This window comes from Erythrolamprus reginae, chromosome 5 (genome assembly GCF_031021105.1).
Source record: "Erythrolamprus reginae isolate rEryReg1 chromosome 5, rEryReg1.hap1, whole genome shotgun sequence".
Classification (NCBI taxonomy): domain Eukaryota; kingdom Metazoa; phylum Chordata; class Lepidosauria; order Squamata; family Dipsadidae; genus Erythrolamprus; species Erythrolamprus reginae.
In genome coordinates, this window is record NC_091954.1 from 107,871,870 (window position 1) to 107,894,094 (window position 22,225).

At 38.2% G+C, this 22,225-nt stretch overlaps 1 protein-coding gene across 4 annotated transcripts in view; it reads right to left on the reverse strand.

Moving 5' to 3' along the window:
- Nucleotides 1-21,678, reverse strand: part of CCDC39 (coiled-coil domain 39 molecular ruler complex subunit) — a 34,020-nt gene extending 12,342 nt beyond the window's left edge. Inside the window, exons 1-13 of one of the 4 annotated variants that reach the window (XM_070753677.1) lie at nt 21,392-21,678; nt 18,462-18,581; nt 17,206-17,352; nt 15,450-15,608; nt 13,661-13,753; nt 13,433-13,561; nt 11,913-12,104; nt 11,394-11,497; nt 9,928-10,060; nt 8,363-8,557; nt 6,780-6,944; nt 4,482-4,619; nt 3,305-3,513 (exon numbers count right to left, since the gene is read on the reverse strand). In XM_070753677.1, coding sequence (XP_070609778.1) covers nt 3,305-3,513; nt 4,482-4,619; nt 6,780-6,944; nt 8,363-8,557; nt 9,928-10,060; nt 11,394-11,497; nt 11,913-12,104; nt 13,433-13,561; nt 13,661-13,753; nt 15,450-15,608; nt 17,206-17,352; nt 18,462-18,581; nt 21,392-21,547 — 1,940 coding nt within the window. In that variant the 5' untranslated portion in view covers nt 21,548-21,678. Of the gene's footprint in view, nt 1-3,304; nt 3,514-4,481; nt 4,620-6,779; nt 6,945-8,362; nt 8,558-9,927; nt 10,061-11,393; nt 11,498-11,912; nt 12,105-13,432; nt 13,562-13,660; nt 13,754-15,449; nt 15,609-17,205; nt 17,353-18,461; nt 18,582-19,829; nt 21,042-21,391 lie in introns of those variants that run through there. The other 3 variants (XM_070753678.1, XM_070753679.1, XM_070753680.1) reach the window with 3 other exon arrangements.
- Between the last annotated feature and the right edge of the window lie 547 nt (nt 21,679-22,225).

Below are 22,225 nucleotides of genomic sequence, written 5' to 3' on the forward strand. Positions count from 1 at the left end.
TGGGCATGGATAGTCTAGTAAAAAGAAGGGCTAGGGGGGACATGATAGCTGTATACAGGTACTTAAGGGGTTGCCACAGAGAGGAGGGGGACACACTGTTTTCCAGAGCACCAGAGGGCCGGACGAGGAACAACGGTTGGAAACTGACCAAGGAAAGATTCAACCTGGAGATAAGAAAGAATTTCCTGACAGTGAGAGCGACCAACCAGTGGAACGGCCTGCCAGCGGAGGTTGTGGACTCCCCAACTTTGGACACTTTCAAGAGGAGATTGGACTGCCATTTGGCTGGGGTGATGTAGGATTTCCTGCTCAGGCAGGGGGTTGAACTTGATGACCTGTAAGGTCCCTTTCAACTCTAATAATAAATAAATGAATGGATGGATGGATGAAAGAAAGAAAGAAAGAAAGAAAGAAAGATAGATAGATAGATAGATAGATAGATAGATAGATAGATAGATAGATAGATAGATAGATAGATAGATAACCCCAAGATTTATCCTGGGAGGTAGTTTTGGCTTCCAATAGGACCACTGATGAACCCTAAAGCAGAGTTGAATGATACAGCAATAATTAAGATGCGCTCCCAGTTCTCCCTACTTTTTCATAGAACGAAAAAACAATATTACATGGCAGATCCCTGCATCATGGGGAGTAACCATCTAGTGAATCTTACCCAAATATTTAAAGGTTGGCGTTTCAGTCCTACAGCTGCAAAAGCTGCCCCCTGCTGATTATATCTTAATATTGCCACAGCTAGACGGGAATGAGCAACAGCAGGAAACAACCTCAAATCAAATTACATGCAAGTGCCAATTAGTAATGTAATTATCAACGGGGAAAACATAGAGCCTGCCTCTTTGGCGAAAGGGTAGGCTCCAGTCACACTAAATCACTCTAATTTCCTATTGCATGGGTTGTGGATGGAGAAGGAGGGCGGGGCTGCCAGATCAGCTGGCTGAGTTGTTCATTTCCCAGTTGGGTTTAACCACCCGCTGCACACAGTGCCTTATTTAAAGTTGGATAAAACAGGGTTTTCTAGCCCCCTAACTTGTGACTGGTAATTTACTGTCAAGTGTTTTGGATTCTTTTCTGTTATACGTTTAATTCTGCAGGGGAGAATTTTGAAGCATTAAGAGTGAGCTGCGTACTGGTGGTAAGATAGTTAAACCAGAGTTAGCATAATAGCTACTTGTAAGTAGGGTTTGCTCTTTATTTATTTATTTATTTATTTATTTATTCATTCATTCATTCATTCATTCATTCATTCATTCATTCATTCATTCATTCATTCATTGGATTTGTATGCCGCCTCTCTCCGGAGACTCGGGGCGGCTAACAGCAACAATAAAGTAGTCTGATGTTAGAAATAATTAAAAGCCCATTAATATATTAACCCCCCCCCAAACATACATACAGACATACCATGCATAGAATTGTAAAGGCCTAGGGGGAAGAGGGTCTCAATTCCCCCATGCCTGACGGCAGAGGTGGGTTTTAAGCAGCTTACAAAAGGCAAGGAGGGTGGGGGCAATTCTAATCTCTGGGGGGAGCTGGTTCCAGAGGGTCGGGGCCGCCACAGAGAAGGCTCTTCCCCTGGGTCCCGCCAAGTGACATTCTTTAGTTGACGGGACCCGGAGAAGATCCACTCTGTGGGACCTAACTGGTCAGTGGGATTCATGCGGCAGAAGGCGGTCCCTGAGATAATCTGGTCCGGTGCCATGAAGGGCTTTATAGGTCATAACCAACACTTTGAATTGTGATCGGAAACTGATTGGCAACCAATGCAGACTGCGGAGTGTTGGTGTAACGTGGGCATATTTAGGGAAGCCCATGATTGCTCTCGCAGCTGCATTCTGCATGATCTGAAGTTTCCGAACACTTTTCAAAGGTAGCCCCATGTAGAGAGCGTTACAGTAGTCGAGTTTCGAGGTGATGAGGGCATGAGTGACTGTGAGCAGTGACTCCCGGTCCAAGTAGCTATACCTTCATGTACATAGTTAAAGTGAAGTATATTCTGTAAATAGAAGAAGAAAGTATTTTTTGAATACACTGAAGAGTAAAATTACTTAAGCCTGTTCCTGCTGAACTGTCTTCATGATTAATCTATGTTGGTTCCTGAGTTCCTGGCTGAGCATTCTGGCATCTATCCACTTCCTAACCACTTGCTTTCAAACATAAATTTTCTGGACAAGTTAAGCATCTGTTTCTGCCATACAGGTGGTCCTCGACTTACAACAGTTCATTTAGTGACCATCTGAAGTCACAATGCCGCTGAAAAAAGAGACAAATGGCCTTCCCCCACGCTTTTGACAGTTGCAGCATCACTATAATCTCTGATTCACAACCTAGATTGTGAATGCTCCAACACTAGAAGTTTTTAAGAAAAGGTTGGATAACCATTCGTCTGAAGGTAGTATAGGGTTTCCTGCCTAAGCAGGGGGTTGGGCTAGAAGACCTCCAGGGTCCCTTCCAACTCTGTTGTTGTTATTGTTGTTATAAGTATATTATTATTATCAGTATAAGTCCCTTCCAATTCTGCTGTTCTGTTCTGTTCTGTTCTATTCTATTCTATTCTAGTTTGACAATCACATGTTCATATAAAAACAAAACTCACCCTAACTTTTAAGAAACATGGTCAGTCCTATCAGGATGTAAGTGTCACTGAAGCCAGTGGGCTGAATTGCACCAATAAAAGAGAATATTTAAAAGCTCGGGGTTGAAGTGAGGGGTCATTGGTGTTGCCACTTTTTCACTGGATAGTTTGGGTAATGAAATGTTGCAAGAAAACAACCAATCTCAGAGAGCACCAAGTGCTGAATTCTGTTCATGTAGACCAGCTACCAGTTTTATACTTATTTTCCACAAAATAAAGCAAATGAAATATTATGTTTGCTGTTACAATTGTTTCTTTTATGCACGAAGACAAATTCCTTGTGTGTCCAATCACACTTGGCCAATAAAGAATTCTATTCTATTCTATTCTATTCTATTCTATTCTATTCTATGAAAACGTGGAATCATTAATGCAGTGAGAAAATAAAGCGAACAGTCAGTTGTTCTGAGCTATATGAATACTTGTGATCCCTAAACTATTGATAAGTCGGAAAACAGGCTGAGCTTTCTCTAACCACTAAGAAATGGACAAGTTGTTCTTCCGTGCAGTTTAAGAGGCTGTTGAAATGTTAGTTATTAGGAGATGCTCAAAGGCAGGAGACATGACCTGGGCAATTCTTACAGAGTCTCTGAATACTAGATACTCTCTTGAAAGGCAGATGGTGCTTCTCAGCTTTGTGGAGTGATTTACCTTAGAGTCTGACGCTCTTGCTCAATGAGTCGTGTCTGACTCTCAATCATTTCCTTATGAACTTTGATGTCAGCTGTTCTCTGCTCCATTGCTGTGTTTAACTGCTGCTTCCGTTTCTCCAGAGACAGCACTTTCTCTGCCTTGTTATAGAGCAAATCTCTTACCCGCTTCAGCTCCAGTTTTAAGAGGTTGTCTTCAATCATCAGATCCTTCCATTGATAGAACAGAAAGAATATAGGCATCGTGAGGTCAGATGCAAGACACAGCCTTTGGGTGATGGCATCGTAACACACATGTTATCATTTGCTCTACCTGACTTCCTTCAGATGCCCAGGCTTATAAAAATATATCATATTTTTTGGAATATAAGTTGCACCTTTTTCCTCCCTAAAAGAGGCTGATAATTTGGGTGTGTCTTATATTCTGAATGTAGCTCTCCCTCCCCCCCCCACCCCCTGCCTTAACTAGCTGCTAACAATCCTAGCTCTTACCTTGCAGGCTCTTTCACTGTTACTCTCTGCTAAGAATGTTTTCCAAACCCTGTCTTTGTAGGGTTTTTTTTTCCTTCTCTACTTGCTCTGAATGTTTCTTTCCAGCCCTAACCAGGTGCTAACAATGTTCACAGCTCTTACTGGCTTGCAAACTCTTTCATTGTTACTCTCTGCAAACAATGTTTTCCAAGCCCTAAGTCTTTGCAGGGTTTTTTTTATTGTCTAACTTACTAACTTTTTAGTCTAACTTACTCCAAATGTTTCTTTCCAGGCCTAACCAGGTGCTAATGATGTTCCCAGCTCTTACTGGCTTGCAAGCTCTTTCATTGTTACTCTCTCCGAATAAGGTTTTTTTTAAAGTCCTAACCAGGGGATAAAATAATATGCTGAAGCTGACTAAGGACGCTAGCCAGATGAATATCTGGTAAGCAAATTCTTTTCCCTATTTTCTTCCCCCAAAACTAAGGTGTGTCTTATACTCCGGTGCATCTTATACTCCAAAAAAATGCGGTAACTTTTGTTTTGAAACCATTGAAGAGGATAAATGCCCACACGTGCCACAGAAATATACTAAATTAGTCTGACATCACAAGACAAAACACTGATTTCAGATAGCAAAGTTGTTAGGTATTAAGCACTTTTTTTCAAAACACTTATACTTAGCATTTGAAAAATAAAATTCACACCTGCTTTTCTGCTTTGGCTTTTTTTAATAACTTGTCCGATTTTTCTGTGAAAAGGTTTATCTCATCCAGTCTAACATTCAAACCAACCATTTCTTGCCCAGTTTTATCTATGGCCAATTTGCTAAAATGGATTTCATTCTGGAAAGAAACAAATACAAAATCTCCTTTTAGTTTAAATCAAGAGAGCGTTAAACAAAACACATCCATGTTAGGAGGCATGGTTTCCAATATCTCATCTTACTATTGTTTGTGTTAGGCTATACTAGACAACCTGTGACCCACTGCGCCATCATTTTAGAGATAATTCTTTAACTACTATTGGAATATTGGAATCTTCCTTTCTTCCTTCCCTCCCATCCTCCCTCCCTCCCTTTCCTTTCTTCCTCCTTTTTTCCTTCTTTCATTCCTTCTCTCCCTTCCTTCTCTCTTCTCATTCTTCCTTTCCTCTCTCCAGCCCTATTCCTTTCTACCTTTCCTCTCTCCTCATGTTCCTTCCTTGCTCCCTTCTCTCCCTCCTTTTAATCATTCCTTCTTTCCTCCCTACTCTCCCTTCTTGCTCCTTCCTCTCTACTGTTTCCTTTCCCTTCTTCTCCTTTTCTACCCCTCTCTCCTTGCTGATCCCTCCTCCCTTCACACCCCCTCTTCATCACATCAAGGAGGAAGTGACTGCTGCTTGGGAGGGGTGGGGGAAGAATGAGTGAGGGATTACATGACATAGTGTGACTTGAGAGGGATCTGTGGAAGATGCTCCATTTCTCCACTTTCTCCCTATAAACCTTCCACAAGCAATGGAAGATGGTAAGGAACATCAACAATCCTACCAATTCCTTCTGGGTTACCCATCAGTTTCTGAGAAGCTGTCAGGGAATGGTGAAAATCAGGATCATGTGACCAGAGTTGACTGCAACCGCAAGGCAATTGCAACTGCAATGAACAGCAGGAGCATAGAAATAGCAACAGCAGTTAGACTTATATACCGCTTCACAGTGCTTTATAGCCCTTTTTAAGAGGTTTACAGATCCAGCCTATTGCCCCCAACAATCTGAGTCCCCATTTTACCGGCCTCGGAAGGATGGAAGGCTGAGGATCGAACTGCTGGCAGCTGGCAGTCAGCACAAATAGCCTGCAGTACTACATTCTAAGCACTACACCAGTATGACTCAATGGCAATGGCAAAAAAAAATATATTCCAAATTACATTCCACTGGAAATAATGGGGACTCAGCATTCTGTAAATTATCCTGTTTATTGACAAAGTTTTTCTCTAATGCTGCAGTTTTTCACCCAATTGAAAATTACAAACCATCGATTCAAAGGTTTTATTAGTAGTTATTTAATTTATTTATTCAATTTCTATGCCGCCCAATTCCCTAGGGACTCTAGGTGGCTCAGAGCAAAAATTAGTTATTGTTTTTGGTGATCCATGGTTGCCGGGAAATGTCTTCTTCCTTTGAGGAAGTTACAAAGAGCTTCTCCTTAAAGAAACGTTCCTTAATTCTTAGCAGATGGTCTCTTCAGTAAGAAGTCCATTGAGAATTGCAGAGAATAGTAGAAAATAAAGAAATCATTTGAGAGGACTTCACCGAGGCAGCAAATTCACAAATAATGTGAATTTCTTCCTCAAAATGCAGTGCCAGATGGAAAAACTTGCTAATTAGGCTTCTAGAAGATGCCTTCCCAGCCCATCTGGCAAACACTTGGTTGGGGAAATCTACATGGACTTGTAGCGCTTCAGGCTGGCTGGCTGGCAGGCTCGCCTTCCCAACCAGAACAGCTCTGCGACTTCACCACTTCTTTCCCCAGTGCTGGAATGGCTCGTCCCATCGCCTCCCGAGCTGGGCAACCCCCGTGTCTCCAGCCAAGGCCGGATGAGCGAAAAAAGTGGGGCTGGACTGACCGAAGAGAGCACTTTTTAGTATATGGATTTATTTTCATTCCAAATATACTGCTCAAAAAAATGAATGGAACACACAAATAACACATCCTAGATCTGAATGAATGAAATATACTCACTGAATACTTTGTTCTGTACAAAGTTGAATGTGCACAACAGCATGTGAAATTGATTGTCAATCAGTGTTGCTTCCTAAGTGGACAGTTTGCTTTCACAGAAGTTTGATTTACTTGGCATTATATTGTGTTGCTTAAGTGTTCCTTTTATTTTTTTGAGCAGTGTAGTTTAGTGGCATTTGTGGCATTTTCAGAGAAAACAGGATTTAATGTAGATGATGAGCAATACTTTTAAGTATTACTGCAGTGCCACTCAGCATCTTTTCATGGGGAAAAAAATCACATTACCTGAAGTTTCTTTTCCTGTGATTGTAAAGTATTGAATGCCTGTTTCTTTTCGTCCATTATCTTTACTAGTTCAGCAAGTTTGCCTTCTAAAACCTGCCTCTCGTCTGTGTTAAGTTCCCCCTTCAAACGTGATAGCCGTCTCTCCACTTGCTGTATGTAAAAATCCTATTCAAACATTCAAGCAAGAAAGAAATTAGCAGAAAGGCTAGAAAAATCCCTGTTGATTAACCTTCTAAACATATAATAAAGCACTCCTCAATAGGGAGACATCTAGCTGAGTAGGTGGTCCTTGGGTTACAATACAATTATTGTGCATTGGACAAAATAAATAAATAAAAAATACATAAAATGGCAAATTGCTAGGCGATGACATCATGTTACCATGTTGCTTACCATGTGGCAATTCTGTCAGGGTCGGTTGCCATCATTAAGCAAGGATTATGAAGGTCATTAAGTGAGGACCTCATGTGACTCCAACTTCCAACTTCCAGAAGTTGCAATCACATGAAGTCTCCCTTTGTGACCTGCATAATCCTCACTTAAGAATGGCAACTGGGACTGCTGGAATTGCCACTCTAAACAACGTGGTCACGTGATAGGCAGGGAATTTGGAAATTGCCATTATGTGACTGCAAGATATAATAAAGCAACAAAAAATTCTAGGACTGCCATAAGTCCCATTCATTTAGTGCTGCAACAATTTTGAACAGTTGATAAATGGGTGATCATAATCCAAGGACCACCAGTGATTTCAAAGTGGTGCGCATGATTTATACATAAACTAATATCAAGATTTGGATATATTCCTTCAAAAATAATTTGAAGCAGTCAAAGTGAATTTTTGAAAGAACTGAAAAGATGTACGTATCCCATTCTTATTATTTGCTATGAGAATTATAGCAGAAGTGATTACAAAAAGTTGGTTTGTGGATTGCACAACCCAATGTAAAACATATTAATTTCAAATGAAACGGAATTCCATTTCAAGCAAATTGTTTCCTTTCCTAGTTACAAATGGTACTACTGATACCAATTAAACTTTATTTTATTTATTTATTAGTAGCATTTTTATGCTGCCCAATTCCAAATGGACTTTTATTTCAAGTAAATAGAATTTTACAACTGAAAGAGTAGAATAATAAATGTATTATTTCACAGTTCAACATACAACCTCACTCTAGGTTTATTTTACAGACATTAAAATAAAAACTACCCAATTTATTCCACAGAGGAGACATATAAATAAGGCATTGATTAATCTTCCCTCCAGAATATTTTGCTGGTGCCATTTGCCACAGACAAAAGGTTTATAATTAAAGAATGAAAGGTCACTATCATGACCTTATCTGGTTTTTTAATCCTGCTATCTCTTTTGGCATCATCTCCTTGGATTCTATCAGTTCTAAACCAGTTGGACAACAGTAATTAGGAAAACAAAAACTTAAAGGTTTCTTGGATTTTAAAGTTCTGTTAAGATTCCCCCCCCCCCCCCATCAATAATGCACATTGTTTGTGATTTACTGCCATCATTCTGTAAGATTAAATGAAATTCATATATCTGCAGATATACACATAAACCTTACCTGGTTATACATGAGTTCTTGTTGGTTAAGGGCTTGTATGTCCAGCCGCCGTAATCGGTTCCGAAGATTTTTTTTCTGGACACGGTGTCCTTCAATTAAAGATCTGATGCTCTTTTCATTGTCCTTAAGTGTTTGCAACTCCTTTGTTTTCTTGAAATGTGCTTCTCTCAGTTGTAACGCCTGTGTCTCTTTATCCTGGCATGATTAGAATTACAATACATCAATGTGTATAAATATTTTATACATTATTTTTTTCTACATTTGGAGTTGTAAAGATTAAGTCAGATGTGAATCTAACAAAGTTTTGCTTAGGCTATTTCAGTATCTTGGCCAAATTCTATGCTCTTTTACAATATGGAGCTGTTCTGCTTTATTATTCCTAATTCTCTTTTGTTGATATTTTTCTTTCCCTTCTATCTCAGATGAGCCATATCCCTTTAGCCTAGCTCTGCCAACTTTCTGGCTGCTTCATTTTCTTGAAAGGCAACAATGCAGGCAAAACATCAAATCTATCTAATATGCAAACAATATATGTCTTAAGAAAAGAAACAAATCCATATCTTTATAAGCCTTAATTCTGATGAAAAGCTATATGTTCCAGCTAAAACACCGTAGAAACAAGAATGCTACATTTTTGTTAAAGTGGAATTACCCTGTTTCCCCCCAAATAAGACATATCTTGATAATAAGCCCAATTGGGCTTTTGAAGCATGGCAATAAGGCCAAGCACTTATTACAGGGTTCAAAAAAATATAAGACAGGGTCTTATTTTGGGGGAAACACGGTATTATCTTGCATTATCTTGATTATCAGTCACCCATACCTAGAGGTTTGACTACATTATTTACACACACACACATGTATGCTGAATTGACTTCCATCCATTTCATTTTTAAATATTAAGGATCTGTACATGTAATCCTTGACTTAGGACTATAATTGAACTCAGTGAGACATTTATTAAATGAATCATGCCTCATTTTATGACCTTTCTTGCCACACTTGTTAAGTCAATCATTTTGATTATTAATTTAGTAACAGGGATTTTAAGTGAATCCGGCTTCTCCATTGACTTTGCTTGTCAGGTTGCAAAAGGTGATCACGCAACCTTGTGACACTGCAATTGTTTCATAACTATAAACCAGTTGCCCAGCGTCTGAATTTTGATCATGGGGATGCTGCAATGGTCATTAAGTATGGAAAACTATCATATGTGACTTTTTAAAGTGCTTTGTAATTTTAAACGTTCACTAAACAAACTGTTATAAGTCAAGAATTACCTGCAGATAGCTAATGCACATTAAATAAATTTTACATGCCTGCAAGTCAAGCACATTCTACATTCTAAAGTAACTCTTAGAGTAATTTCTATAAAATATTGTTAGTACATCCTACATGTTACATGATAGTAATAACAGATAGCTTTACAGCCTGCAATATCTGTAGCTTCTGGTTTCCACCACTTTGGCTAAATCAACTGAAAACAATTATTTCAATAACATTTTGCTGACTTAAAAAAGAAATAACCAAACAGATTGCAGGAATCTTTGAAAGCGTGTTTTTACCTTCAAATTTTTTTCTTTCTCTTTTAGTAGTTCCTCCATTTTGCATGCTTTTTCTTCTTCATTTAATGCTTGGAATGTCACAAATTTCAATTTATTTGTGAGAGTTTCATTCTGGTCCTTAATCAAGTTTAGCCTAAGTGAAAAAGTGTATTACATATAAATTCTGAATACGGTACAGAAATTAAAATTATTCATATAATAGTTAAAAACCACATATGACTGAAAATTGTCTTGCTTATTAGGTTCAAGGACCTTATTAGGACATTTTAAAAATAAGTTCATTTCATTTTATAATGCACTAAAAAGCTATCATTAAAAGATACTGGATGGAAATTTGTTTGTGTCTTCAAACCATATTAATATTGACTTTGGGAAGGGAAATTAGATAATATTAATTTCTATTTATTAACTATCCATTTCCAGGATATTCAAGATAGCTAATTAAAAATAACAGTAATCTGAAAAGAGATAGCATCTACTTAAAATCAGCAATGAAAGTTACATCAATCCAACTCAAAGGCCTCTTTGCCTGTAAGAGTAAGATTTTATGTTATGGGATTGACCCATATTACAGTGAATCTTAAAGCAGACATTTTGCCCTGCAGAAAGGGCTACTAATACTATTAATTAAGAAATGTAATAAATCTGTCTCTCCTCCTTAATGAAAAAAAAGAAGAGATGGAATATGGAAGGAAAACAGACATTTATGCCAGAAGATGTTGTCTAACACTTCATGAACTCAAGAAGTGCTATCATTTTCCCATCAAAGTGGTACTTATTTATCTATTCACATTTGCATGGTGCCTTCCGACCCCTGTCCGATTGTCTCTCCTATATCTCCTATATCTTCTCTTCTATCCCTTTATCTTTCTTCTATTCTCTCATTGATTTATTTTATCCTATATCTCTTCTATCCCTTCTCTAATTTTATTTCCTTGAATGTGTCCTCTACTACCTTCATTGTGTATTATTGTGTATTGGACAAAATTTAAAAAATTAAATTATATTGGCAGAAGCTGGGGTAAGGACAGGAGCTCATCTCATTGTGTGGCACTCAGGATTCAAACCTGGGCTGCCAGCTTTCCAGCTGACATCTTAACCGCTGAGCTACATGCCGTCCAACATTTAACTAAGCCAGTTAAAATGAAATGGTGCATTAATATAGTGCGGCAGACTAAATCTGGTCAGATTTAGCTTATTAGCTTGTTAAATATTTTATGGCTAAATATACTTTGTTAACACAAGAAATGGACTAATTTAATAGTCAAATTAAGCATGTTACATGACTGTAGCTGTTAAGCTATCTCATAAATATAAAACATTTAAAGCACATAGTCAGATAAGTTAGCTTTGTAAATGAAGAAGCAAAGAAATTGCTTGTTTAGTAGATGGCAATCAACCTACCTAGTACAGTATTGCTCAAGATCTATTTTAGGATTTTTTTAAAGTATTTAATTAATGCATACCTTAAGGTTTTGTCCTGGATATCTTTCTTAAGGTTGGCTACAAGCGTTCTCATCGATTCTAATTCAGAAGCTGTCCCATCCACAGTAGCTTTCAGTGTGTCCAACTAAACAATTAAAGAAGTGAACTTATAAGGAACATTTCTGTTGTTCATAAAGAACAATGCTGTTTGTCCTTTTGGGAAATAAAGATATTTTATTTTTAAAAATATTTTAAGAATTTTGCAGTTTAATAATTTGATCCTGGAAAAAAATAATACTTTGGAAGCATAAACATTTTCTTTAATTTTATCATGCATCCATGTCTTTATCAGCATTGTCATCCAAAGCTTTTGTGTGAATGCACAATAAGCAAACAATCCTTACATTAATTTTATTCAAACTCTACTCTTATTTCTATTCTAAGTGATTCCCTTTCTCACACTGCAATCAAAATTAGTACTAACAAAATATTTACACATAAATTCTGATCTAAGAGATAATGAAGATGGTTATTAATATATCAGTTAATGCATAAATTACCTCATTTTGAAGTGCATCTCTATTATTTTCCTCTGTCTGGTATTCTAATCTCAGTTTGGCAGCTAGTCGGTCAGCAATGGAAATTCTCTTCTCGTACTCTACGTTGTTCCCACTCTCATTCGCCAAAAATTGGACTTTGTCTTTAAGAACACTTTCCTTTGCACGGATTGCCCTTCTTGCCTGTGCTAAAAGCTATCGACAGAACATGAATGAATGAATAGGCAATAAAACAAATGACCTCAAACATTTGAACTAAAGTTAGGAAAACAGTCCTGTCTTTTTTCTCACCAAATGTGCACCTCAGAATAAATTGCATCGCAATTTAGAGTAGCTGTCAAAGATTATATACATATACTGGGCATGGGGTGAGGTATCATCAATATGCAGATGATACCCAGCTTTACATCTCCACCCCTTGTCCAGTCAGTGAAGCAGTGGAAGTGATGTGCCGGTGCATGGAGGCTGTTGGGGTCTGGATGGGTGTGAACAGACTCAAACTCAACCCTGATAAGACGGAGTGGCTGTGGGTTTTGCCTCCCAAGGACAATTCCATCTGTCCGTCCATTACCCTGGGGGGAGAATCATTGACCCCCTCAGAGAGGGTTCACAACTTGGGCGTCCTCCTCGATCCACAGCTCACATTAGAGAAACATCTTTCAGCTGTGGCGAGGGGGGCGTTTGCCCAGGTTTGCCTGGTGCACCAGTTGTGGCCCTATTTGGACCGGGACTCACTGCTCACAGTCACTCATGCCCTCATCACCTCGAGGCTCGACTACTGTAATGCTCTCTACATGGGGCTACCTTTGAAAAGTGTTCGGAAACTTCAGATCGTGCAGAATGCAGCTGCGAGAGCAATCATGGGCTTCCATAAATATGCCCATGTCACACCAACACTCCGCAGTCTGCATTGGTTGCCAATCAGTTTCTGGTCACAATTCAAAGTGTTGGTTATGACCTATAAAGCCCTTCATGGCACTGGACCAGATTATCTCCGGGACCGCCTTCTGCCGCACGAATCCCAGCAACCAGTTAGGTCTTCTCCGAGTCCCGTCAACTAAACAATGTCGTTTGGCGGGACCCAGGGGAAGAGCCTTCTCTGTGGCGGCCCCGGCCCTCTGGAACTAACTCCCCCCAGAGATTAGAATAGCCCCCACCCTCCTTGTCTTTCGTAAGCTCCTTAAAACCCACCTCTGCCGTCAGGCATGGGGGAACTGAGATATTCTTTCCCCCTAGGCTTCTACAATTTGTGCATGGTATGTTTGTATGTATGTTTGGTTTTATAATAAGGGTTTTTAGTTGTTTTAGTATTGGATTGTTACATGCTGTTTTTTATCACTGTTGTTAGCCGCCCCGAGTCCACGGAGAAGGGCAGCATACAAATCCAATAAATAAATAAATACATACATACATATAGGAAAGTTGATTAGGTCAGATGATATTCCATAATACAAATCCAATTAATAAATAATAAATAAATAAATAAATAATGCAGAAACAAAATCCAAGGGGGAAAAAATTACCAAGGCACAGCTATCTATTTCTTGATCCCGTTTCTGCATTTGTTCTATAGTATTTTCCCACTGTCGAATAAGGTCTTGTCTTTCTTGGTGAACTCTGCGAAAGTCATCGGCTGTTTTGTCCAATTCAATCTGAAAGAGAATAATATCAGTTAGCAAAATAATGTACTTACAAGCAACCCTTAAAATGTTACCTTCACATTAATTTTCTAAATGTGCTTGTGAACAAACCTGAGCAGCTAAGGTCTCTGTAAGTTCGTTGTCAAGAATCCTGCGTTTATTGTTAGAATTAACTGTCATAATTTCGATCTGTAGACTCAGTTTCTGAAAATACAGAATTATCAAGATTATTCTTTTCAACAAAAAATCATCCCAAAATGGCACAGATAACTAGCCCAGAGGGGACCAAATGAAAAGAAGAAAAGAGGGCTTTAGTTATGCTTGCCTTCAAAGAAACTTCAGGGCCCTTCCAAACACCAGTAGGGTGAAGGTGGTTCAAATCTAAGGAGTAACATCTACAAAAGGGAAGTGCTTGTACTCTCTGTGGGTATGAGTCGACATTCCAGGGGGTGCGAAAACATGGGTTCTGAAGTTTCAAAATTATAGTGTATATGCATAATTGTATTCTGGAGGACAGAAGGAAAAGGGGGGACATGATCAAAACATTTAAATATGTTAAAGGGTTAAATAAGGTCCAGGAGGGAAGTGTTTTTAATAGGAAAGTGAACACAAGAACAAGGGGACACAATCTGAAGTTAAATAAGGTCCAGGAGGGAAGTGTTTTTAATAGGAAAGTGAACACAAGAACAAGGGGACAAATTCAAACTTAATATTAATCGCTCCAAGCTTGACTGTAAAAAATATGACTTTATCAATCGAGTTGTCGAAGCGTGGAACTCATTACCGGACTCAGTAGTGTCAACCCCTAACCTCCAACATTCACGATTGACCTCTCCAGGTTCCTAAGAGGTCAGTAAGGGGCGTACATAAGTGCACTAGCCTGCATTTCGTCCCCTGTCCAATTGTCTCTCCTTATCTCATATATCATATATCTTTTCTTCCTTTCATATATCTTCTCCTCTACTTTTATATCTTTTCTTTATATATAATACTTCATGTCTATCCTCTTCAGTATGTATTGTGTATTGGACAAAATAAATAAATAAATAAATTAAAATATTGGGCATGCACTCACCCTTTTGGCACCCAAGCAAAAAAAGGTTCACCATTACTGTTATAGGGTCTTGTGTAGATGGCCATGTTTAATTGAAGAAACCTGGAACATGCCAACCATGCCAGACTGAATCAGACAGTACATACAGAATATACTATGGGAGACGGGTGGTTCCTCAAATACCCAGGCCCTATGCCATGGTGACTATTTTAGTTCCTTGTTTGAACCTTATTATAAATTGCTTTAAATAGAGAGCTACTGGGGAGATGAATAATTCCATCCAATTTACTCAATAACAGCATTTTATATTATATATGGTCAAAATTTCTCCAACAGTTATTGTGCTTCATTTCATGTTATCTGGTTTATCTGTTGCAAGAGTAAGTAATTTCTAATTTATACATATCATGTCTGTAAAAACTACGGCTTCCAAAGCTATTAATAGATTTCCCACCAATTTGCCAATTAATACAAGGAGATGACAATTGAGAAACTAATTGCAAGTTCCCTGCTGATCTAGTCCCATACCGACAGCTGAATATTTGAAAGGTAAAACCTAAATTGTTGCTTGCTTCTGATAATTTCAGTAGGAAACCATGGATCTGGAGACATGGCAAAAAAAATGAATAATCTAACTCTCAGATGTTCTGTTCAACTTCAGAATTTTTAATATTAGCATTAAAATAAAAAATAGAAACAATATGTTTTTAGATATCCACACATCTTCCATGTCCTGGCTAATTTGATACAATGCCTCAACCTGATGCTATTGTACAATATATTTTCCATCAAAATAAAATTAGAATGGCATATTTTATAACTTTATGTGAAATGTAACATACATACTCTTAATTTTCCATCATCTTGCTGTGCGTATTTCTGGATGGTAAGTGCATCATTGTCTTTATGAGCAGATTCTTCCAACCAAGCCTCTAAAGCTTGTTGGTCCCAGTTCATTTGGCACCTTAAGACTTCCAATTTCTGACTCAGCTTGAAAACATTATTCTAATATTGATGATGAAAAAAAAATGTATAAGATGAAAGCAATATTCACTGCCCCCACCCTCCTTGCCTTTCGTAAATTTCTTAAAACCCACCTTTGCCATCAGGCATGGGGGAACTGAGACATCTCCCCCGGGCCTATACAGGTTATACATGGTATGTTTGTGTGTATGTTTGCTTTTAATAATGGGTTTTTTAGTGTTTTTTAAATTATTAGATTTGTTTTACATTGTCTTTATTATTGCTGTGAGCCTCCCCGAGTCTACGGAGAAGGGCAGCATACAAATCTAATGAATAAATAAATAAAACAATAATGATGTTATTATTACACTGTTACAAATTTATGTGTGGTATCTGGTAAAAAAAACCCTTCAGCTTACACAGTGGCACAATTAAATGTGTATCTTACAATTCTGTATTTGTCACCAAGTAATTCAAAAACAGTCTGAACAAAGCCACATTTATGTGCCATATAAATAATAAATTTTGGTTTATTAAACATGAATGCATAGTATGTGAATAATTTATTTTTCAGTATTTAACTCTGATGTTAAACAAAATGAAAGGTATCTATACAGTAACAACATAAGTAAAGTACTTAACACATTCTATCTGGAAACACTATGGAACTCCAGAATGTTTTGTTGTTCTGGGTTCCCTCAATTTGCCATTCCAGTAGTGATCCAGATATTATTCTAAAATCACACACTACAATTGACATGATCTGGAATATTCCAAAGTTTTCTAGAATTTCTAGAACTTCAAACCTTATTATCCAATATGAAGGATTAAATACTGATTCAAAGAAGGATTTCTATAGATTACGGCAGAGGTCATCAAACTTGGCAACTTTAAGACTTGTGGACTTCAACTCCCAGAATTCTGGGAGTTGAAGTCCACAAGTCTTAAAGTTGTAAAGTTTGAAGACTCTGGATTAAAATAATCAGATGTAACTGAGGTCATTTTCCTGAGAAAAAATTTAAAATTGGGAAAGCAATAAGAAAAAATACTTAAATCCAAAAATGTTTTAACTATGTAAAAATGTTGATAAGAAGGAAATTGTATAAATTTCTGTCTTTTGTTTTTAAAAATAGTTTAATAAAAAAGAAAAAAAAAACTTAAATCCAGTTTCCCCAGAATGGAACCTTCTAGACTGCGAACCCCGTGAAGTTCACTCAAGAGGCATCCCATTGGGTAAGCCTTTGCCTAAAGATTCTTTGATTTAATTATTTTTAATTCCTATATGCTACAACTCCAGGATATGAAATATATTTTGCCCTAGCTTCCAAATTCAATTTCTGGCATGTCCAATTAAAAAAGAACAGATAACATATGGACAATTAAAATAAGACCAATTGACTGCTAGACCAAGAGAAAATTATGAGTCAGTTTTCCATCTTCTAAAATGACTGCTTCCAAAACCACTATTATTATTATTATTATTATTATTATTATTATTATTATTATTATTAATTGGTGCACTAATACATGCAGTTATTTTGCTTTTTTTTGAGCAATGCATGTGATGAATAAGAGTTGAGGGAGGAATAGTCTTTGACAAGGTATTTTTCAGGTGCACAATGAAATATTTAAAACATACTTCCTGACTATTTTTCTTCTCTCTTAGTGAAACCAAATCATTTTCCAGCTTTTGAACCTCAGACTTCAGGCGGCCCCCTTCTCTCTCTGCAACAGCTTTAAAATGTAGCTCAGTTTCTATTTCATTTTGCCTGGCTCTGAAAAGACACTTTAAAACAAAGGTCATTCATTACTTTGGCAGTTTAGTGAGCAATTATAATCCCTAAACCACTTTTAAAGTTTCATTCTCTTGTTTAAATTAGACATTTTTAAAAGGATTTAAAACAAAATACCCAAGGAATGTTGTTGTATAATTGTAATAAGCCTCTTAATTAGTATTTATATAAACATATGCATCTTGTATAAGAAGAAATCAGCACTGACTCTCTCAGATCAGTTTGCAATTCTTGGAACACAAAAAATTGAGATGCAATTTTCAATCCATTGTTGTAGCTTTTTGTAGCCCAGAACAGAAGAAAAATAGAATTAATTATATTCATATAAATTTACAGCCAAGAATTAAGACTCAAGTGAACATTCTAATGATTTTAATGCATTTATTAATTGGCAGGTATTTATGTACAGTATTTTTGCATCTGCATATAGAAATAAAAAATTTCTAATTTGCATAGTTTTAATATTTTAATTGCTTTACTATCTATCTTTTCACAATCTGTAGGCTTCCCAGAGTCACTTTATAGAGAAGTTGGGCAGCATATACATTTAATAAATAAGCAAAAATATTGTCAAATAGCAAAATTCCTTTCCCACACAAATTCACCCAGGTAATATCTATCTTGAACTAACATAATAAATCCAATATGTAACCAAGCTCCTTTTTGTTTTAGGAGCTATCATCTTGTAAGCATTTAAACTTCAGTTATGTATATACCAAAATATATACTATTATTATGCCTCTGTTCATAAACTTTACTGGTAGATAATATGAAGCAGAAATGAACCTATAGATTTTATCAATACAAATGGATTTTTCCCCAGAATAAATGGAATATAAAGACATAACAAGTGCCTTTATAAAGGTGAAAAAGTATAACTTCTATTGATTTGGGATAGTAAAGCTCCATTTTAAAAGCCAGTCAGTATCACTATGTGACTAATTTCAAATAATTATGCATAAGAGTAAATTTCATACACCAACTTAGCATATCTGCTTTGAATCATATTTCATGTACTAAAATTATAATGCTTATCACTGCTCATTAAGTTGTGTAATGCGATAAACTTACAATAATACATACAAAGTCTATAACTACTTACTTGTGTCAAATCAAATTCTTGTTTGACATTTTTCAAGTGTGAGGACATTGCTGTAATTCGGTCCTCATAGTCGGACAACTGATTTTGCAAATTTGCTTTTTCTTTTTGCAACTTTTGCAACTGTAAAACAAAGATAAATACATTGAATGTTACAAAATATCAGAAAATGGAAGTATACAAACAATAAGACCATGGTAGAGTGGAAATATTCTTGTTTTGCAGAGATAAACCTCTGCAGGGATTATTTGGAAGAAAATTAATATTTTTCTTACACTGTGCTTTTTAAAAAAAAAAAGTACAGTAAAACAAATAGAAACATAGAAAAATAGAAAAATAGTTAAACTACTGAAGTTTGCAGATGATGCAACAGTGATTGGTCTCATTTGAGACAACGATGAAACTGCATACAGATGAGAGGTTGAACAACTAGCCTCGTGGTGCAACCAGAACAATCTGGAACTGAAAAGATGCAAAACTGTGGAAATGGTGGTAGACTTTAGGAGAAACCCTCCTATCTTACCACCTCTTACAATACTAGACAACACAGTATCAACAGTAGAGACCTTCAATTTCTAGGTTCTATCATATCTCAAGACCTAAAATGCTCACCTAATATCAAAAATGTCATCAAAAAAGCAAAGAATGTTCTTTCTGCACCAACTCAGGAAGCTCAAACTGCCAAGGAGTTTCTGATAGTTTTACAGAGGAATCATCGAGTCTGTCATCTGCATCTCTATAACTTTCTGGTTTGGTTCTGCAACCCAACAAGAACGACACAGACTTCAGAGGATAATCAGAACTGCAGAAAAAAACAGTTACTGCCAAACCTGACTTCCACTGAGGACCTGTATATTGCATTAGTCAAAAAGAGGGCACTGAAAATATTTATTGACCCCTCCCATCCTGGATACAAATTGTTTCAACTCCTACCCTAAAAACTTCACTCACCGTACACCAAGACAACTAGACACAATGACAGTTTTTTCTTGTACGTCATCACTCTGCTAATCAAATATTTCCCTCAGCACTGTCACACATTTCCCTCAGCACTGTCACACATTTCCCTCACACTTGGTCAATAAAGAATTCTATTCTATTCTATTCCATTCCATTCACATAGAAACAAAATGGACCATGTTCTGAATCAGGTTTGAGATGTCAAACCAGGGGAAAATCAGGTTTGCCACCCGAGTCTGGATTAGTGAACTGGAAAGTGAACGAGCCTTAACTGGACAGCGGATACATTTAATACAGAATTATTATAATATAACCCACAATATGAAATCACAGCTACCGGTTCTTGAAGCTGATCTTAGTCTTCCTATGCTTGAAGTTCTTCCCCAAAAACCCTAGAGTATCACCATGTACCTGCGTAGTATATGCGCACATCCAAACAGCAGCATTTGCCTTTTGTAATTCAGATGGAATTTTTCTCAATGTGCAGATTGTTATAAGAGCTGGAGTGGTTCGAGTGCAGCGCTGCAGGCAACTTCAGCTAACTGCTAGCTGAAGTTCAGCAATTCAAATCTCACCACCGGCTCAAGATTGACGCAGCCTTCCATACTTCCGAGGTGGATAAAATGAGGGCCCAGAATGTCAGGGGCAATATGGTGGTTCTGTAAACCACTTAGAGAGGGCTGTAAAAGCCTTATGAAGCAGTATATAAGTCTAAATGCTATTGTTCTTATTTATTGCAGATGTGTGTGCCACCCAACTCCGGTTCTTCTGCCCCATGATGATGGTTATGATTAGAGCTGGTTGGAAGGAGAGCGATCCAGAGGAGCTAAGAAGAAGGGAAAAGCAAAGCAGGGGGCAATAAGGATATCTTAATGGATATCCTGAGTTACATACAGGGAAGGAGGAATGCTGGTGCCGTATTAACCTCAGGCAAATTTGTTTGGGCAAATTAACAGCCGCACAACTTCACTGTAGATACCTAAAAGATAGGAAACACTTTCGTTGTTCTTGGGCAGAAATATAAATGAAGAAGGTGGATGCTGCCTCATCGCCTTAGCCATCTTGAGAGGAGCCAGGATTGGGTTTTTGGTTTTTTTTGGCTTTTCGGTCTTCTTTGGACTGCCTCAGTGGCACAGTGGTTAGAGTGCAGTCCTGCAAGCTATTTCTGCTGCCAGCAGTTTTGCAGATCGAATCTCATCAGGCTCGTGGTTGGCTCAGCCTTCCATCCTTCCAAAGTCGGCAAAATGAGGACCCAGATTATTGGAAGGCAATAGACTGACTCTATGTAAATTGCTTAGAGAGGGCTGTAAAGCATTTGTAAGTGTATGTAAGTCTAAATAGGCCTTAAAAACATATCTCTGCCAGCAGACATGGGGCCATTGAAATTTTAACATCTCCCCCGGCCTACGATTAAATGATAGTATGAATGTGGATGAATAGTATTAAATATATTGGGGTTTTAGAATTTAACTTACATGTTTTTAGCATTGTAGTTTTTGATGTGTTTTAATATTAGATTTTTCAGATGTTTTGTATTGATATGTTGTGAGCCACCCTGAGTCTCAGGAGAAGGGCAGCATAGCAATCTAATTAAGAGAAAAAAAGGAAAGGAAAGGAAAGAAAGAGGTAGGGAGGTAGGGAGGGAAGGAGGGAAAGAAGGAAGGAGGGAGGGAGAGAGGGAAGGAAGGAGGGAGGGAGGGGAGGAAGGAAGGAAAGAGGGAGGGAAGGAAGGAAGCAGGTATGGAAGGAAGGAAGGAAAGAGGGAGGGAAGGAAGGAAGGGAAGGAGGGAGGGAGGAAAGGAAGGAAGGAAGGTAGATAGATAGATAGATAGATAGATAGATAGATAGATAGATAGATAGATAGATAGATGCTATTGCTATGCTATGCAGTCTTCATTGCCAGACTCTGCAACGAAATAAATTGTGCCTTGAACAACCCCCGCCTGCACCACCACCCCTCCTCCGCCCCTTGCCTCTTCCTCCAGCGACTTGTTTTCTTCGTTAGCCACGGGGATGGCGAATCCATCGTTCCACTCGAGTTCGGCCAGCACCAAAGCGGCCGTACCGATGACGGGGACGCCGCTCCCACTGGCGCCGCCGGCATCCCCACCCTGGACTTCGTTGCTCATGGCGCCCCCGCCTCAATTTGGCCGCCGCGGCTGCCGAGCCGGGCCGCCGTTGGTTGCCTTAGCAACAGTGGGGATGCGTTGCCTGGGCAACCGCCGCGCGCGGAGCTTCGAGTTCCGGTCCGTCCCGCCCCCCCCCCCCCCCCCGGCTGGTCGCGCGCTACCCTCCCTCCCGCCTTCCTCCCCAGCCTCTTCACTAGTTGCAGCCGCTGTCACTCACCGTTGGGGTTGTCGAGGTTGATGGGAATTGTAGTGCTCGAGCTCATCAGGTGGCAGCTCTTCGTTGGTTTTGTCTGAGCTGGGGGCGATAGGGCTGTAGGTTAAAGCGAATTCAGATACGAGACCACCAGGAAATGCAGAGAACTACCAAGCAATAAAAAATAAAATAAAAAATACACATATATATCCAAAAGAAGACAAGAAGCAACCAGTTCTATGGGGCTTCAAAAGTAATTTGGAAAAGAATCTAGTTTTTAATATTTGAACAACTTGGCCCTGGATTTTGGAAACAACTTGGATCTTAGCAAGCCAACCGTTCAATGTTGCCACTGCATGAATTCAGATTTTATAAAAACTTTTCCAAAGGGATTTCTCAGTTAATATCCTTGAGAAAATGCCTTTTGAGTAAATCATACAACCACGTTCATTCTTTTTAACAATCTATGTTTTAACTAAGTTTTC